At 42.9% G+C, this 20,254-nt stretch overlaps 3 protein-coding genes across 3 annotated transcripts; 1 reads left to right on the plus strand and 2 right to left on the minus strand.

Moving 5' to 3' along the window:
* Window positions 1-2,109: 2,109 nt before the first annotated feature.
* frs3 (fibroblast growth factor receptor substrate 3) lies at window positions 2,110-12,338 on the minus strand. The gene is made up of 7 exons (XM_076758917.1): window positions 11,976-12,338; window positions 10,420-10,545; window positions 10,228-10,316; window positions 9,893-10,079; window positions 8,423-8,584; window positions 6,675-6,796; window positions 2,110-6,593 (listed from the first exon to the last, which is right to left on the minus strand). Exons 3-7 carry the CDS (start codon window positions 10,291-10,293, stop codon window positions 5,271-5,273), a joined length of 1,860 nt encoding a protein of 619 aa, XP_076615032.1. The 5' UTR covers window positions 10,294-10,316; window positions 10,420-10,545; window positions 11,976-12,338; the 3' UTR covers window positions 2,110-5,270.
* Window positions 12,339-15,211: 2,873 nt separating this feature from the next.
* On the plus strand, window positions 15,212-18,037 carry tspo (translocator protein). The gene is made up of 4 exons (XM_076758955.1): window positions 15,212-15,724; window positions 16,633-16,808; window positions 16,897-17,035; window positions 17,167-18,037. Exons 2-4 carry the CDS (start codon window positions 16,636-16,638, stop codon window positions 17,347-17,349), a joined length of 495 nt encoding a protein of 164 aa, XP_076615070.1. The 5' UTR covers window positions 15,212-15,724; window positions 16,633-16,635; the 3' UTR covers window positions 17,350-18,037.
* On the minus strand, window positions 17,861-20,214 carry uqcc2 (ubiquinol-cytochrome c reductase complex assembly factor 2). The gene is made up of 4 exons (XM_076758966.1): window positions 20,037-20,214; window positions 18,313-18,387; window positions 18,119-18,185; window positions 17,861-18,034 (listed from the first exon to the last, which is right to left on the minus strand). Exons 1-4 carry the CDS (start codon window positions 20,172-20,174, stop codon window positions 17,928-17,930), a joined length of 387 nt encoding a protein of 128 aa, XP_076615081.1. The 5' UTR covers window positions 20,175-20,214; the 3' UTR covers window positions 17,861-17,927.
* Window positions 20,215-20,254: the final 40 nt, after the last annotated feature.

The raw sequence follows: 20,254 nt of genomic DNA on the forward strand, positions 1-20,254 counted from the left end.
ATGTACAGCTCAGACCCGTACATGTACATCACCCTCTGGTGGTGATCACACCCTCGTACCAGACAGAAACAAACCAGATATAAAAAAGAAAAAAGATACACAATAAGAAGAAGAGATATTACAGTTTTCTGATACTTTCAGTATTCTGACAGAGATCTATCTCATAGCATGGACAGACAGTTGAGGTTTTACAATATGTCATTTAGATTGTGATGTTATGATGTCTGAAGAGACGATGAGGATGAGAATGATGAATACCACTGTTGGTGAAGATGACGGGCAGCACTATGGTGCACACACCGTTGCTGGCCTTTCTTTCTCTTGCAATCTGACTCATGTTACACGCTTTCAGTACAAATTGGAAAGTATACAAATAAAAAAAAAAAAGAAATCTCTGACAGGAGCTTTATTTTCACATTCTTCAGCCCTATGAGAAGAAATGGCAGCTGATGAGAAATCAGACAGAGTGCACCATAGCCACATGACATGACAATGACAAACACGCCGCCATCTTTACTCATTATTAACATTATATGCTACGGGACATACCAGTCATGACTCAACACTTTTTCAGTCACATCGAATTGTTTCACCGCATCTCCTAAAAACCACTCAACAGATCTCAACAAACGATTCATTCAATGTTCTTTTCGACAAGATGAAAGAAATAGTTCAACATTTTGGGAAATGGGCTCTTTTCTTTTTGCTTTCTTGCCAGGCGTCATATGAGAACGCTGATACCACTGTCATTTGGTATCAATCCAATGAGAGTGACTAAGAATGAGAACATTTCAGGGCCAGAGGCAGTGACTTCCTGAAGTTTTGGGTGGATGCCTGGCAACTGCTGTCACAACAGCCTCGCCGCAAAAGCACAAACATGTCATTTTTACATTGAGGTTTTTGTCTGGATTAAACAAACAGGACATAACTTGTCAATGTGTGACTTGTAAAGGTGCTGATTTTTGATCCAGGCTAGCAGTTTCCCACCGATTCCAGTGTTTTTGCTAAGCTAAGCTATGCTAAGCGACACAAAGCTAAGCTAAGCTAAGCTAACCATCTGCAAGCTGTAGCCTGATATTTAGTGTACGGACAAGGGTGTGGCATCGATCTTCTACTCTAACTATAACAAAGCAAATAAGCATATTTCCCAAATGTCAAAAAATTCCTTTGGACATAATTTCAAAATATGGTGTAAAACAGGAGTTGGCACTTTTTTCAAATACAACTTGAAGTATGAAACCACCTCGACTGAGGTCCCTTTCAGCTTCACCATCATCAGTCTTTAAACTTTAACAGGCGGAGATTTATTCTTACAACAGGCCGCCCTCATAAACAGTAATGAAAATGTTTCTCCACGTTGAATATGAAAGGCACAGTGAGAAATTTATTTAAATGGACTTTGAGATACGCGGTCATGTTTGTACAGTAAACACAGAGCAAAGCCCTTTAGTTAACCAACCCACACAATAAATTCAGTTTGGAGAACTTAACGACAGGAGTTGTTATCTCAACTTGTAACTCCTTGCCCTGCAAATCATGTCAGCGGAGCAAACCGTACCAATGAGCAGCGCTTAATAATTTCTCAGACACCTGTGTGAATGACGCCTCGAGCATAAACACAGAGCGTCATGAAAATGAAATGCTTAAGATAACATCAACTGAGGACAATGAGTTATGAGACGAGAGCTGAACTCCCTTTGAACTGCGGCGCATCATGGGAGCGTTTTTTGTGCAGAACGAGTTGCTAAACGATTATTTGAAATATTTCCATTATTTATCTGTAAACACAGGAGTACGTGGTAATGACGCCGTAATCACTGATAACTGGTTGGGTGGTGGTGAGGTTACTGCGTTATAACAAAGATTGTTAACACATTTCAACATGGATACTTTTTTTTAAAATGACCATAAAACCACATGTAACAATATTCTGAGAAAGGAGATGAAACACTTGCTGATTCCTGTATGAAACATGGCCACTGCTTTGAGATGCTTTATACAATAAAAATGAAGTGCTGGCAATGGTCACCTACTGTTCATGTGAGTTTAAGCAAACACATTGTCTGACAATCAGGAAAACAGGCATCTTTTCTTTTCTTTTTTTTTTTTAACTTTCATAGCTAAAATCCAGCTATGAAGACTGCAAAATAAACATTGTACCTGAAATAAAAATAAGACTGCTGATTCACAGAAGAACAGGAGATTAAATACATAAAGCCCACAGCTCTATAGACTACTATTTAAATTCCCCCACTTCACACACTGGTCTGATTGAGATGGACAAAACAATTATTCACCTATTATTGCAAAAATGTAAACATCCTTCCAATGTGTCGTGACAATATCTTTGCAAATACAGTCAAAAATATCAGCTCAAAGTTGGCCTTTTTGTTCAAATCACAGTATCAAAAGATGACGATCAAACAAAAATACAAACTAGCAACTTTTGGTCTCTGGGTTACGTCAGGAGTCTGTGTTGGGAATGGTGATAACTGATTACTCGTTTCCTTTTTTTATTTATATGATTGGAAAGTTAATATCTTTCAATTTTGGTCTGTTGGTTAAACAAAATGCGCAGTTTGAAGATGGCACCACAGCCTATAGGACGCTGGCATTTTTTACTATTTCGGTGAAGCAAACAAAATAAAAACAATAAAAAATATCAGATTAGCAATAGATCATGTGAGTTTGAGCACCATCTAGTGCTGAAATGATTTTGATAATAACTGATTCAGGACATTTGTAAAACAAAAACTCTTGTCACTGTTTTTTTATATAATCCTGTTAAATACCAAAATAAAATGGATGTAATGTAAAACAAATATCTACATAGCAATTTACAATTATAACTGCGTTCGGGGACACTGCGATGAGCATTTTCTACTTTTTCCTGACATTTTATTTAGAGTAAAAATATTGATGAGAAAAATCTAAACGTTGGAAGCTATTATTTAAAGGATCTGACAACCTTTTTTTTTTTACACAGAAGCCAAAAACGCCCTCATGAGAAGTTGAGAGTTTGTATTTGAGTTTCATGATCATCTCTTGAACGCTGTTGTTAAGCAAAAAGATCAACTCCAGCTAAATGCCACAATGCATCTGCGTCTGAAGGCCTAAACGCGCGTAAATCCACAACATTCAGCCTTCCTCCGTCAGCTGAAAACATCAACTCGATATGAGCGCTCAACAACGAGGTGACAGCGGCGGCGGGCCTGTGCTTCCGTTGCTTCCTCTACCAGACAGTTGGTCTGTCAGCAAAACAAATCTTGATTCAATGAAATGTCGGCCAAATGAAACATCGTCTGCAATGGTGCATTACATCCCTGCTGCTCAGAAATGATCTCAGAAGAACACAACAATGCTACTTCTATTAGCGATTAACAACAGGGTAAAAGATCTGACATCGCATAGATTCAAACACACGTTTTCATTTGGACGAGTCCCTGTGGCTGACACGGGCTACTGTTAGTATGTACATGTAGCAGCATAAAACCACCCTAACTGTGATTATCGGACTACAAGATTACCATACCATCTTATGTCTCGCTCCCAAACGGCTGTCGATGCGGATGAGGTGGAATGTGCAGTTTTTCTCGTTTTAATTTCTACTTATCCTCAAAAAAGTTTTTTTTTTTTCTTTTTTAAGTTCGTCTCCCGACCGTTTTCACCTTATGCCTTTCTGTCCTGCAGGTTTGTTTTTTTTTCTTTTTTACAAATCCTATTGGCACATTTCATTTTATTCATTATACAGTTTGCAATTAAGTTTTGGCACTTAAAATATAAATACAGTCTTTTTTTTAAAATATAATTAAGCACAGTTACAACAGTAATACACCAGTGTCCAGTGATAATTTGAGGTGAAACTTTGGTCTCCATATTACCAACTGGATTACAAAACGCTGGTCATCACATGGAAAACAAAAATTATTACAATTGGAAAAAAAAAGAATAAATAAATAAATAAATAAATATCTGACTAAGAAGGATGATATATAGCCTCATGAAGCTCTTCACTGCATGACTTTGCGACATACTTGACTTACCCTTTAACACAGACCATTCACGCCTGATAACTAACAAATCATAGATTCAGCACATTTCATGTGAGGTTATAGCTTAATGCCACTATTTGAGGTTGTTGATGTCTCCATCAAAACATGTGAAGAGATCCTATCTACAATGCTGACTTAAGAATGAAATATTTGGCCCCCTGCTTTTGGTAAAAGGATGCGACGGTCGAACCTGTGGCTCCAGTGGAGTGGGAGTAGAGACAAAGAGCGCTTCAGTGGCCCAGGGTCAAAAGTGCAATGTGACAAGCGTAAACCACGTGGAGCTCCTGCAGGTCTACGATGAAATGCAGGAGGTGTGAGTCAAGATGATATGCTACTTTTTCATTTGCTGCATGTGGACAGGAGGGAGCCAAACGCTCGTTTTAATCCATGTGTGCTACTTTTACCATCATTCAGTTTCGTACAGTTCTCTAAATATCGCCATCTCTTCTGTTCATTTAATTCTGTTTGTTTTGTTTTTTCTTGGATTGGATGCCACCATTCCTAACATATGATAAAATACAATTCCATAGGATTGTGTGCAAAATGCTCTGTAGACATATATAATAACAAATAACGGCCTCTTCTCCGAACCACAGTATTAGACTTCGATGCTTGTGATGAGGTATGAATATTGGCCGGTATCTTGGAGGAACGCTTAAACTTCCATCTTGCCAACAACTGCCCTACTTCTTCAGTACTGAGAGTCACATTTCTGACTCTTACAGTATTTCAGTAAAAAACCACACGGATGTAGAATAAGTAAATGATAGGAACAATAATATTTGAATGGAGATGGGTTTATAAACTAAAGTTTGCTAATACAGTATGACTGCTTCCACTGAAAACAGAGGTCTCTGCTCCAAGTCACAGCTGAGCATAAAACCATATACAAATATATATATATATGATTTTATGCTTATATATAAATATCCATATATCCAGCGAACGTTATTTGCAGTAAAAACTGCCAATTTCTCGAGAGAGCTTCACACCACACATCTAATAAATAACACAGAATTAAAATGGCAAATTCTCCTCAGAGATTTCTCATTTCCTTTTATATGCACAGATAGGTTTCAGTAAATTTCTAATTAGGTACCTGTACTGTATTAGTCAGCCCGACAGTTGAATGGATGGATGACAGTGAAGGGTCCAGTGTGCTAAGATAAGGATAAGCCTTCATCTGTCTTCATCGTTCCTCTTCAGTTTGAACACTGTTTACAGAGGCAGGTCTGTGCTGTTGTGGCGAGTCTTTCTGGAAGTCCCATCATCCCTGGGCAGAGCTTTCTGCAGGTTGGACATGGCAGCGGTCTTCTTTAGGTCAATGACTGCGTAGCATTCACTGCGCCGGGGTGCCTGTGGGCCACATTTTTTGGGTGGTAGGCGCTGGTGCTGTGGCTGGTTCTGGGCACCCCCGCTGCTGAGGGCTTGGCAGGGAGGTTCTCCCTCTAGGTCCACCTGGATATAATTCAGCTGCCGTGATGGAGGCATGTGGCCGTGCTCACAGCCTCCAACCCCTGACCTCGATCGTCTGCGGAAATCAAAGCTAAATATTCGCCCCCCTCTGTCTGGCTGGCATGGCCGTGGGTGCGGGGGGCAGGCGTGTCGGAGCCGGGGCGGCTGGACCTGCTCTGTGTTGACATAGTTCTGCAGGGCATCTCTGTGGATGCCCCGACCGTCCTGGTGGTACCCGTTGGGTGTCCCAGGGCCTTCTGAGAACTCGTACTCATCAAAGTCTTCCTCCTCTTCCTCGTATTCCTCCTCATCCTGCTCATCATCTTCCTCTTCCTGTTCGTCATCCCGCTGCAGAGCGCTGTACTCCCACACCGGCGGCAGAGAGGGCAGGTTCTCGTAGTTAAGCAGAGCTGTCCGACGGTGACCCCCGACCATGCCCCTCTCGCAGGCGTATCCCTGCGGGGGTAGAGACGACGGGCCGTGGGCATGCTGGTGCAGGAGGGAGTGGGAGTGACTGTCCCCGGTGCTGCTGCTGCTGCTCGAACCCACGGACTGTGACACGCTGCTGGGACTCAGCCGCTGCTTGCGGCCGCTCCTCAGACCGTTGATGTTCTCGTAGGTGAGTTCGCTGCTCTGGCAGCTGTCCGGGTGCTCGAGGCCCGCGTGCCGGTGCGCGTGGTGATGGAAATGGTGATAGGAGTGAGAGTTGCACAGGTGCATGGAGGGCTCGTCTCCTTCCGTCTCTGAGCCTGTTGCACCCTCTACTGGCTGAAGGTTGTGGGGATTGTGCCCATGCCTCTCCCGCTCTCTCTCCCTCTCTCTCTCCAGCAGATGGCGCTGTGCTGGAGTGGGCCCCAGCATGAATTTGACCTCCTGCGAAGACGGCTGTAGAAACACCTGAGGATCGTTATGCTCCTCCAGGGGACAGCACCGCAGGTTGGACTGCGGATTTCCTTGGCCCCCGACGGGCATGGCTCCCCGTGTTGTTTCAGGGAAAGTGCTGGGCCGCACCTCGGGCAGGGAGTGCACACAGTGACGCATAGAGAGATCCCCCTCCATACTAACAGTATTCACGTAGGTGTGGGTCTGTCAGGGAAAATAAGAACAGGATCAAACCGTGAACTATCACAGATACAGCGAACTGCAAGGAGCATAAATAAGCCTTACCTGGTCTTCCAAACCCATGAGGCTATGTCCATGATCATCAGCAAGAGAGGGTTGAGAGGTATCACCTCTGATTGGATAACCAGGGTATCCATTGGGAAAAGCCTGGACAGGGAACGCTGGAGCTGCAAACACATTTATGTCACAATATTAAGACACAGACAAAGAAAGTTGTTGTTCTGATCAGCAGTCCTGAATCAGTAAACCTGATACGTGCAAACATTGCAAACCAAGAGAAAATTATACGTTATGAATAGTATCAAGCTTTAAAAAGCCGTAAGGGAATCTTCAAATCAATGAATTTTTATGTATTTTGTCATCTATGCTCCATTTCTTTGGTTTCCGTGATTGAATTACTCGATTCATTGTCATTTTATGAAGCACTGTTAAGCTAGCCAAGGCTCATGTGCTCATTGTGGTTATGGCCAAGGAAAAATAACAAGTCCACGAAAATGAAATAACAGTGCAGTGTTGTTGTTGTTGTTTCCAGCCATCTTGCTTTGATCAGCTCAGTCATATATGCCAAGGAGGCAAGAATGCATTTAAAAAAAAATCACAGATTTTTGTCATGAATGATGCAACTTCAAATCGCTTCAGCTATATGAACCCTAACCCAAATGTTCACCTACTACCACAGCTGAGAGAGACTGACGCTTCAGATGTCACCTTTGTCTTTAGACTCTATCACGATGGTCTGAACACTCCTGCATGCAGGCAAACACTAGAGACGGATCACATCTTTATATCTCTGTGGAACCGAAGGGGTTTTCTTGTCAATGGCTATTGAGACGAATCGTTTCAAAGAGAATATAAATCATGCAAACAAATCAGAATTTCATTCTATCCCACAAAATTGTGTCATTTTCTCTACACTGCAGTTACACAGGAAAAACTCCCAAACAAACATATTGAGAAAAAGATTTAGCACAAGGCTACCCCAAAGCTACCCTTTACGACCAGGAGCAGCACAGCCACCACCACCATTATCAGTGAGAACGACCCAGTGGATCTGCAGCAGATCCAGAGAATGAAGTTCTGCCTGCCAATGAGCTGTCAAACGGCGCTCTAACACCGACAGACCTTTATGTTATAAAAACGCTAAAGAGTGCCATATGTGTTTAATTCCTTCACACTTCAAAGCGCTCCGTGAGATACTGGAGACCGTCACACCTGCAGAGGGCATCCTTCATTTATCGAGTTCTTATTTGAGTTCCAAAATGTCCTAGTGTGATTTGTTGTCCATAATATCCACTTGGTCCAGCCACGTCATAAGAACAACATTATTATAGTCATTACCACAGAATTATCTGGACGTGAAATATGTTATAATAGCCACTTCAGTGTTCAAATGCTTTAGTCATATTGGGGTTCCGTGTCTTGGCCAAATAACAGTAAAATTCAATTTAAACAGGTGAGCCGTGATTGATAATATGTCAATATGAGAATGTTGTCACAACACAATCTTAATGAGGACATGACAGACACAATCATAACTTTGCACTCAGCTCTAAGCAGGAAGTGAAGTGAAGTCTATGGCTGCAGCTCTGTCTCTGCTCCACTCGGTGTTACTTCAGTACTTCTACACCTGCGACTGGCTGGATTCCATGTAACCTGTGTCTATTAATAGCTCACAAATTCTGCTAATTATACTGCTGTATGGCTGCACCCAAGTTCTACAATTAATCTGAAGTGTATAATGTATTACTGTGTATTTGTGTGTGTGTGTGTGTGTGTGTGGTGGTGTGACTCACTGTTGGGAGTCTGCGGTGTGCGAGACATGTCCATCTCTGGTGTGTGGCCACTGCGACTCATCATCATAGACTCTTCCACCACGTTGATGCTGTTACATTGCATCAGCTCCTGAAGCAGATTGAAGATCTCTTCTGCTCGGGAACACTTGAATGCAAAGATTCCTAATCAAACCAGCGAAACAAACAAACAAACAAAAAACACAGTTAGGCCACAATTAGTCACCAATCAGGCAATGGAAAGACAAGGAAGTCATAGCTGAGGAACAGGTTTGCATTTTGTCTTTTTACGCCAAAAAAAGGCTCTTGTGGATAAGTTTTAATATCCTTTATTGATTCACTGAAACGATTAAAGCTGCAGTAGGTAACTTGTATAAAAGTAATTTTTTTGTCATATTTGCTAAAACTGTCCCTATGCCCAGACAGCAGTACATGAAACATGTAATCTGTAAAAAAAAAAAAAAAAACGGCTCCATTAGTCCCACCTACTGCGATTTGCAAGAATCCTCCGTGCCCGACACAAAACAACCAATCAGAGCCAAGAGGAGCGTCTGAGGGAGCGTCTGACATCTGTCAATCACTACTCACACATGCTGCGAACCGCCCCCTCCCTCCGCTCAGTCAGACAGCTCTGTGAGTGGCGTCAGGAGGCTAGTGAAAGCTATGGCGGAGCAACAGCCACCCACAAAGGAGAAACTGCCCATACTACCACTGCCAACAACAGCATATACGGCTAAGACAACAAATAACCATAAAGCTAATATGGTGGTTGTTACAGTTACACTCCGCAGTGCGTACGGTATGTTAGCGACTGTGATGTAGCGGCTGGGCAGAGTTAGCTTGTTTCCGATGCTAAGGCTAACGTTAGTGGTTGTCACGGCAGCCGCGCAGACACCGCAGGGAGGAGGGTCTTGGAGGCAGGACATGAATGCAGCGGAGAGGGAAGGAAGTGATGTGAACTTGTGTTGGTTCATATTTTCAGGCTTAGTCTGCTCTTTTCTCCATCTTACCTACTGCAGCTTTAAAAATGGAAAACTTAATGTTATGGTTACAAGCACACAGGGGATGCCTCTTGTCACGGTACCCTACATGAGTAAACACAAGTAATGTGTTAGTCTTTTTTGTTCCCAGTCAGTTAAAAAGAAGGCGAGTGTGCGCATAGTGTAGAGCATACATGTGCACAGGTGATGTCGCACCCACAGGTGAGATTCATTTGATATCACGCTCCTGACCAAAGTGTTACAGTCAAACAGTTTTAAGTTCACCAACATATAATGAACCATCATTCTTTCACTTCTCCATGTTTAAAGGGGCCAGTAGGCTTCATCGGCTTGTTGGATGGTTGCATAGCTTTGGAAAGCAAGCAAATTCAGCCCTCAGAAAATATGTATAGTAGATGATAATATGCTTTAAAAATAATGCCATCATCATGACTCTCTGCTGAAGCAAAGACCCAGAGAAAATGATGCTCACCCTGCCCAGTCTGACAGCGACGGCCGCTCTCAAAAGAAAACAGGTTGGAGTCGTAGCCGTAGCGTCGCAGGCAGAGATACGGCCACCGGATGGCGTCCCTCTTTCGTGTGTGAAGAATGAGTTCGGTCTGGGTGAGCTCCATGATCCCAGAGCCCAGCTCGTTGCCCTCATCGTCCACATTGGTGACCTGGGACAGGAAGAAGAAATGTATCATGAAGACTGTTGTAATAATCTGTAAAACACATTTGTTTGTGACAGGACAATGACACATGGAAGCAAACAGTGCAAGTGGTGCTGCTATGCAGATTCTTTAAAATGACGCTGTGACTACTGACCTTAAATTTGGTGAGATGGTTGTCTCGGATGGGGTCTCTGTACAGACAGCTCCAACAGCTCCCCATAGCTTCAGCAGGCCAGCTGAAACCTGTCATCAAAATGAACATCATCATCCATACACATCAATTTAATGCCAATTATCCACCTCAGACAGAACAACGTCCCCTTCAGGGAACACACAAACTTCTTACTCAGTCCAGGCCATCAGTGTAAAGGGATTCACGTCTCAATCCCAGGATCTTCGACTGGGCATCGTTGTCACAAGCCAGCTTGTTTGTTGGACTGACATCTTCAAGAGAAGCACGATGTTCTCCCCCCTGAAACCGTGAACAACAGTCGGGTTTAGACATAAAACTTACACATCGACGCATGAATCTCACCTGCAAGTAAATACGAAATACAGATTGAGCTTTTTTTTTTAGCAGAAATATAGGCGCAGTCAGGGCATCGTGGTGGTCGAGAGATGTAAGATGCTTAAGCTGTTGCGAGTGTTGTTAAGTGTACCCTGGTCAGTGCTATGAAATATCTCCTATGTGTAGCTAAACGATGGAGAAAATATCTTCAGTCCCCGATGCACCGATTCCATATGCTGAATCAGTATCAGCACTGACCTCACCGATTGGATTCTGTATCGACCATCACATAACCAGTAAGTCTTAGTAAATTGTTTCACGGTGGGCTGCAGACTTAGTTTTAGTCCCACAACAACGCCCATGTTGCTATAAATGAAAACAGTCCAAATAGTGTCCAGACTCTAAGCTGAGCACTGGTGACGGCAGATGACCTGCGGTGAGGTATCACCTGAGAGAAAAAGTTGCATCCCTGATTGAACAGCAAGTAAACTGAGATTAATTTGCACAATCCCAAATAACCCAGACCAACAGCCAATCCTACAAATCATTATGAGAATAACATCCATTCTTTAAAAAGCACACTGGGTTTCCTGTGAAGTTATTACTGGAAATCACAAACTGAATGTCAATACGAGCCAGCTGTGCATCTTAAAATCAGGAGTCCAAGACACACACACACACACACACACACACACACACACACACACACACACACACACCAAATATCCAAAACAATCTTACACATCTGAGATTTGAGCTCTAGACCAAATGGACACAAAGCAGACAAAAAAAATGTCTCCTGCTCTCTCGTGCTCACATCTGCAGCAGATGTGAGGATCACCAGTGATCACGCTGTGGTTTCTGCTCCTTGGCAGCCTCACACAGCCTCCACACAGATGTCAGATCAACACCGCCGCATTGTGTGTGCTCTAACCTGGGCCTCCACATCTGACTGGAGATGCCAGGCTGGACTCACACACCACATCCACGGCTACCTCCAGTCGATGCGTGCAGGCTAAAGCGCTCGGCTGCGTTACACACTTGTCACACAGCCAGTGACTGACTGGGCTTTCCCCTCCATCTGAGCTATTTACAGCACAAAACCCACAGCCGTTTTTTTTTTCTTTTCTTTTTTTTTTTTTTTTTGGTGGGCTCAATTAGCCAAGCCGACGCAGAGCCCCCCAAAAACAAGCCGACAGCGAGGCTTCATCTGCCAAATCAATGTGCAGAGACCTCAGCACAGCCATGCTACCACCAAAGCAACACACCGACACTAAAGGCACAACGACACGGTTCAATGACCAGTCGGTCTCATTGGTGTCAGGATACAATAGCGTGAGCACATAGCAGTCAACGGGTAAGTGGAGAAACGACAGCGATGGTTTGCTACTCACATGTCTGGCACGGATTTTTTTTTTTTTTTTTTTTTTTTATATTAGCCCTAATGCGAGATAAGCATTGAGACTGCGATTAGTTATCGGCGGCGGCTGCTGCTGCTGCTGGTAGCGGGATGTGGCACTTGCACGGCAGAGACGCGGGTCGCAGATGCAGGGAGAGCAGTAAAAATGTTGTTATTTTTTTCCTCCTATTACGCCCCCCTACTGCAGCACGGGCCTCTGCCTGTATGACATTTCCCAAGCAGCTGGGGTGAGAGTTCACCGCCAGACAACGAGGCTGAAAGAAGCGGCAAGAAGGTAAGAAACGCTGGAGGACCAGGGAGGAAAGGTGTGCCTGCCTGACGGACGCGGAGGAGGGGCAAAAAAAAATACCCAACGAGCAGGGAGGAGAGAGCATCTCTGCCCTGATCCACCGCCGTGATTTTTTACCGTGAATACTCCCCTCACTGTTTGTGTTTTTGGAGCAACACGTGAATGTGTGCGTGATTTATTTAATGGTTTATTTCATTACAGTCCCCTTCCACTCAAAAGTGTGTTTTTGCTCATTATTTCTGGTCTTGGGTGTTTGATCTTCACTGTATGTCCCTGCAGAGTTTGACACTGAAAGGCATCGACTTGAAGGAATAGTTACACACACTTTCATCCACTTTCTTACTGTCAGATGAGAAGATCGTACATGTCTCTGTGATGAGTGTGAAGTAACAGCCGGTAAGTGCTTAGCGTAGCTTAGCATAAAGACTGGAAACAGGGGGAAACAGCTAGCCTAGCCATGTCCAAAGAGGACAAAATACACTTTCCAGCACCTCTAAAGCTCACTGCCAAGTTACTTAAAGTGCGTCTGAAACAACTCCCTCATCCTCCCTATTATAATAGGCATTCAATCATTGACCCAGCATTAAATTTAGATTTTGGATACTTAATAATAATAATCATTTTGTGTCATCATCACTGACAGCTGTACATATATGGTAATTTTTGCACCCATGAATTATAGTACATACTGTACTACTACCACTATACAGTGGCCAGAATCTTTGTGCTAAGCTAAGCTAAGCTAAGCTAACTGGCTGCTTGTGATAGCTTCATATTTACTGTAGGCCTACAGATGTGAAGGTAGTATCAGTCTGCTCATCTCACTCTTAGTAAGGAAGCACATAAGCACATTTCACAACATGTTTAACATTTCCTTAAATCTGATTGAAGATGTTGACATATGAGCAGGATTTTGTGAAATCACAACTAGTTTGGAAGCCAACTGTGGTTCAATATGTGACTTACAGTTGATGAGGAAATCTGAATTTAACAATGAACACACACTGAGAATGGACTCTGTGCTGAAATTTTATGTTTTGAAACATTTTTCATACTTTTCATATTCATAGAATATGGATTTTTCTGTTAAAGCAATTACTGACTTTTTTTTGTGCCAAAACCATATTATACACATAGCTGGGAGGGATCTTAAAACAGCATTTTTTTTTTTTTTTACTTCTAATATCTCAGATACATGAATTTGTGTTCTGAATTTAAGTGAGACTCAATGCTGTGATTTGTGTCTGAATTTTTGGAAACAACAGTTTAATTCTGTATTTTTGAAATCAAAATTAAAATTTTGTATTCTTTGAAACAAATGTGTGTGTGTGTGTGTGTGTGTGTGTGTGTGTGTGTGTTTGTGTGTGTGTGTGTGTGTCATGGCTTAAATCGCTTTTTATTTTAAGGGACCATGTACAAAAATCATCAGTTTTCTCAAAGAGAAAAATCAAGTAGTGATTAGCTTCCATCTGTAGTCCCTGGGCAGGCAAACAAACACACAAAAAAAACAATAAATACTAAATGCAGTGCACAAGACCCATATTCATGTTTCAGTCAAACACAACTTTACTGACTATAAGTGCCCTTTAGACATCAATCAGCCACCTAGCTCGTTGTCAGAGGGGTGCCTGTCTGATGTCCTTTTTAACACTGCAGTCACTAGATTTTTGGAAACACCAAATGTCACAAACAAATGTATTAAACCTGCAAACAGCTCTGAGATCTTGGGTAACCCAACTTCCTTCCTATGACAAGAGTTACAAGACATATGGCACAACACAAATTCAAAATTAAAACCACCTTTCTATTATAGTGGAAGTCCAGTTAATGGGTAATTTAACACCCCTTGAAAATCTTGTTTTTGCTGACTGTCACTGACATCATTGTTGGGTGTCGTTACAGGTTCAACAAAGCACACTTCTGACTGCACCCAGAGGTTTTTCACCATTGTTTTAATTTCAGGTTTTTTTTTTTTATTTTATAGCATGTGCTAGTGTTTCATTTAGTGCAGTAGGGATTGTTGCCATTAGCTTGTATATATCAGGTCTTTGTCATATGTGATGTATTTGATCGCTGGCAACATGCTGGCATTGTCGATACCTGCTGTCTTTTCTTATTCTTTGTAGAGGGTTCACTGGTGTCTCTGAAAAGTTGACACGTCCTGAAGGTTTCCGTGTGTTCAAATGTTTATTTTTCTTTTCATGTTTGTTTTCATAGGGACAAATATATAGCATGGACCAATACCACATGCCACAGCATATATAGCATATGGCAGTTTGCATTGCCAATGGCCCTTCATAGAAATACACAAAACTCAAAATGACCATAAAACTCAGTGACAAGCACCACATCTTCCATGACCACATGACTGATGCCTTTTTAAAAGCTGTTTTAGCTTAAGGTCAAAATGATCACATTCATATATCAGTTTAAGTTATGTGCATAACAAATTCCACATATTAACGTATATATTATTCACACTGTGTTACTGAAGAAAACCAGAGAAGTAAGGACCACTATGTCACTGGGCACCTGGTTATTTAGGAATGAACGGATACACATAATATTAGCATTTTTTATCAATAAAATGAAACATCCTCTTAAGAACATTGATTGTTGTAGAACCCAGATGTTTTACAATAATCTAACTAAATATGTAACACATATGTGAAAAGATAACCCACACAAGTATTTGCTACAGAAAATGGTAGATAGTCTCTACTGAGTCTAAATGTTTGCGTGTTTTGCTTTTACAACTATGCGAAAAATTCTACCGTGTTTGTCAGGTTTTACCAGCCAGAAGCAAGTTTTAGCTTTTCATAGAAACTGCTGAAAGAAACCTATTGCCAAACCCCGCAGCGAAGCGGAAGTTAGCTCAGAGAGGTGGGGCGGTAACCATCTCGACGGCTTTTTTAATCTCTGCTGTCGGCTGACCAGTCACGTATCCAGCTGTGTGTGTGTGTGTGTGTGTGTGTGTGTGTGTGTGTGTGTGTGTGTGTGTGTGTGTGTGTGTGTGTGTGTGTGTGTGTTTTGTAAGCATCGAGGAAACGTGCCAAAGCAGGAAGTAACGCTAGCGAGTGCATTTCGTGACCTTTGGACTTTAAGGAGCACTGTAGCCTTATACAACATATTTATTTAGCTACGAAAATACTCCACCAGCCGTCGGTCCCCTCTTGACTCTGTCTTGGCGACCAATCGTTGCTAACCACGCTTCGACGTCACGGTGTTTTGCTGTGCGTGTGCGTGTGTGTGCGTTATGTGGCGGCGCAGGGAGCGTCTGTGAAGCGTGTCACTGGCCGCACAGATAAGACAGCCCTGCCCGTTCAACAGACTTCGTTATATCACAGTACAGCAGCATGCACGCAGACTCCACAGCAGCTGTGTAGCATCAGTCCGACAAACACTGTGCGAAGGAGCTGACAGCTGAGTGTAGCGTGAGTAACATGTCTCAGCTTTGACCTTCCTGCAATGTAGTGAGAGTGAAATTAGCTTTAACTTTGACCTAGCTGGTCTTTTAAGTGTTGTAAGTTGTGACTCCCACACCGCGAGCCTCCGTATGTCAAAGTACAAGTGCGCCAGAATGTCTTTCTGCATAAAAGAGAAATTAGCTTAAAGTTAGCATAATTTGCTGTGCTGTTAAAACCGAATCTGAATGTTTTTCTTATGTTATCCGCTGGCCGCTGGACTGGTTTGACCAACGACCATACTGGTTAGACGGACGTTTCTCTGAATGTGTTTTCATACCCTCCTGAGCCCACAGCCGGTGGTCGGTACTGCTTTCAGGACGGCATGAAATTTAACTTCAGGAGACTTGCTTGAATCTGGCAACCCACTGGAGTGGCTTTACCCTGCAGTAAGAAGTGATGAAAACTGGGGTGGTTGGACCTTAACTTTCCTAAAATAGCTTCATCAAATATGTCCGACAGATACTGGATTCATGAGGCCGATATCGTTGTTATCGGTACTGTTCAAAGCTGCCATCACATCAGCAGTGGATCACATAACTACTTTTATGTGACAGTAGCCGTGATGGACCCTCGTAAAATCACCACCTGACTGCAGTTGGCTTCACCTCTGCAGCTCTTTAAAGCGTCTTTCAGCTCATTGTTTTGGTTTTCTGGCCCACAGCTTTGATTCTCATTGCTGCTGTTTTCAGCCACAGAAAACAACTGTAATGTACCTACTCAGCCCAAGAAAAGGTTGAATCTGATGCCAGCTTTCAGTTCTTGACAGTTTTTAATAGTCAGTGCTGTGGAAACATTTTTATCATCGCAGAAGAAGTGTTGAGGTTCACACCCTGGCTGAGGTCAGACAGTTATGAAGTGTCCTGCTCTTATCTCAGAACATGTGGCTGCCCATGCTTGGAATGACGGCGCTGCCACACTTGGGAGGATTCTATGGCGGTTACATCACACGCAAAGAGGTAAAGACCTGGTACCCGACCCTGCAGAGACCATCATGGCGCCCACCAAATGCAGCGTTCCCTGTTGTGTGGACCTGTCTGTATACAGGCATGGGGTAAGCATCTCGACTGGGTCCTGCAGCCTTTTATTCTGTCTAATGCAACCTTCACCTCAGTGATTCTGTCTGTAATTCTGCAATGCAGGTATGGCTCATACCTGGTGTGGAAAGAGCTGGGAGGTTTTACTGAGGATGCACTGGTTCCACTGGGACTTTATGGGCTGCAGCTGGCTTTGAACTGGGCGTGGACTCCTATTTTCTTTGGTGCACACAAGCTGAAATGGGTAAGTTTAGTGCACAACCGCAACCGTCTTTCAACTGAGAGACCAAATTAGTAAGATTGTGGGAAATGTAGCAAGTGTGACATTTCAATATCCCACATCTGTGTCCTTGTAACACCCTCTGCCCAATTCAGGCACTCATTGAGATTGGGCTGCTGACTGGCACTGTTGGGGCCACCATGGTGTCTTGGTATCCCATCAGCCGCACTGCCACTCTGCTGATGGCGCCCTACCTGTCCTGGCTGTGTCTCGCCACCTGTCTGAACTACTGCATATGGAGAGACAACCCTGAGAAAAAAGAGGAGAAGGAGGAATAAAGGAACTCAAATTGTGAATCATTTGAATTTGAATACCCTGCTGATATCTGATGAATGATGTTAAAATATCCGCTTGTAGAAGACCAGTTAGTATCTGCAAATAAGGTGACTAATGTGGAAAATAAAATTTGAAAATAAGGTTTGTCCAGCAGACTTTTGTTTACAGTCATCTGCAGCACCTGATGTGGCAGCATGTTACACCTGAGCAGGTGTGTTACTCTGTCTGATCAGGGTAAGCTGAGTGTCTGACTGTCAAACAGCCTGCTCTGATCTCTTCATGGTTTTAACCAAATTGAAAAGATTGCTAATAAAAAAAAAATGAGCATTTGTTCAAAGCTGTTCCAGTGTTTCGTCAGTCATCGTTGGTATGTTTTTCAAATAAAATGTGAAACCACATTTCTAACCTTTTTTCTTTTTCTTCAAAGCTACAAGCTACACAATTAACATCCCCAGAATTAAAATAGTGTGTAAAGTCCAACACAGTCGATGATAAAAATGACACGACAGCCCATAAAGATACCAACAATAAACTTTATTTCTATACATGCAAAGAGAAAAGAAAAGAAGGAGAGGAAAAGTTATTTTTCAGGAGCTTTCTCTGGAGTGTCTTCGGATGATTTGGAGAATCTCTCCATTAACGTCTTCCACAAACCCTTTTTTTCATCATCCATCTGTTGCACATTCCCTGTATGATGGAAAAGAAAGAACTGTAACAGAACTGTGTTTCATAAAGATTCCTAAATATAATTGGGATTAACTAGGTCCATACCTGACAAAAGGAGTTTACACTCTTCCAGTGTAACCCCAGTAAAGCTTGTGTCTCTTACACGAGGAAACTGAACAGACACAAAGACGTGCTTGCATTAAATACATTGTTTTTTCTCCATTCTCTGCATATTTAACCCTTAGCCCTTGATGCAAAGATGCAGCAGATCCAGTTACAGAAACGTGGGCTGTACTTACTCGTTGTTTGTATACGTTGCTGTTAATGCGGGCCAAACTTTCATACATCTGGTCACACTTCTCTGGATCTGAGATCTGATGGGAAAAACATATTGATTAGATAAATGTCTGAAGCTAGGGACACCGTATAACTGTGCGTTCACACCAAAAGAGGCAAAAGAGGCAAAAGAGGCAAGGACGCCGGAAGTTAATACATTTTCAATGAGAGCCCGGCGTCCTGAGCGGCCAAAGCGTAGCCGCCGTCAGCCGCGCGTCTAGAGCGTCCAAAGCGGCTAAAGCGTCCAAAGCGGCACCAGATGAAAAGTTGAAATTCGGTTAACTTTATGGTAATTAGCTATGACGCGGTTCAGCGGCAACCGGCGGCAACCAATCAGAGTAGAGGTGTCCTTCGCTCGAGCGAGCCCCAAAGAACAACGCATGTAACTTTGTTTCCTAGTTCCGTCATGGATGCCGAGAAATTGATCACTTGTGTGCGGGCACAGCACACATCATAGCGATGTCATCCAAATCCATGATGAGTCGATATGATTTTGAGGGTTAAACGCGCATATTTATAGTCGTCGCAGACCATGTTGATGATACAATAATAACAATTATGAGCGGGAGTTAATTTAATTCGCTAACGGCCTCACCCCATTTTCCCCGTTCTTCCAAAAAAGGAACACTCTTTGGCCACACACACACACACACACACACACACGAACTTGACGAACTTGTATGACACCAAACGAAAGACAAGCAGACAACACCACATGCGTAATTGTGCACAGAGATGCTGCAGCTGAGACGTAAGGAGCGCGCATTTGCACCCGTGTGTGTGTGTGTGTGTTAATTAATTAACACAAATGTGTGTGTGTGTGTTAATTAATTAATTAATTGCTTCCTCCTCAATACGTCAATCCGCTCGTGACTAGATGGTGATTTTGATTTATGTTCATGCTCAGAGATTTTTTTTTTCTTCTGTATTTAATGACACACAAAACCTCCCATGCAACTAGGCATGCTTTAAACTGAAGGTGAACAACAGCAAGCAGCACTATGCCGCTGTCAAGAAGTCTGCTTTGCGGCTCCTTTAAATGACTAGCGCGATTTAACTTTGACGTCAGTCACGTGAAGAGCGACCAAAGCGGCTAAAATATTTTGCCGCTTTGGAAGCTGTCCTGTTTCTCGCGCAGCCTCGGGCGTCCTTGCCTCTTTTGCCTCTTTTGGTCTGAACGCACAGTAACAGTATGAGCTGTGTGACTGCTGTCATAAGCAGATTCTAGGGAGAAAAAAAAAAAAACTAGATATTTGTACTGCTGACATTTGATAAGCGAATAAATCTGGAGATAATAAAAGTGCGGACAGATGAAACGTGCCACGCATAAAAGCATAAAACAGAATAATTACTATTATTAATTGAAACTACCTCAAAATAGTACTTAAAATTGCACCTATACAACCTATGAAAGTGTTTACATGATGAACAATGTGGTTCTAGCAGGTTGGTTTAAGTTATGTGTATTAACTGATACAAACGTAGGAACATTAGCATTGACAGTGATTTTAGCATTAGCAGCTGCAATTATGCTGTTCATTATAAGGCTCAAGAAGTACAGGATCATCAGGACAGGCAAGGTCGACGGCTGTCTTCCTCTGATTATCCACTTGGCTAGCTTAGCTCGGTGTGTTATGTAGCAAAGGGGGAGCCGTGAGTTTTGTCACTCAGTCTAACGTTACGGTACCTGTGTGTTTTCACCCTCACGGAAGGCTAAAGCTACTCTCTGCCGCAGAAACGTCCCTAAATCGCGGCCTTTCTTGTACTCATCCCGTGGCCATTCCTCGCACAGTTTCAAGAACCGACGGTACCTAGTCGCAGACATCTTGGAACATGTAACGCTAATCAGTTGGAAAAGGACGCTGAAGTTTGAGCTTTATCGCACACCGTACCTGTGTTACATCT

The sequence above is a fragment of the Chaetodon auriga genome, chromosome 2 (assembly GCF_051107435.1).
Source record: "Chaetodon auriga isolate fChaAug3 chromosome 2, fChaAug3.hap1, whole genome shotgun sequence".
Lineage (NCBI taxonomy): Eukaryota > Metazoa > Chordata > Actinopteri > Chaetodontiformes > Chaetodontidae > Chaetodon > Chaetodon auriga.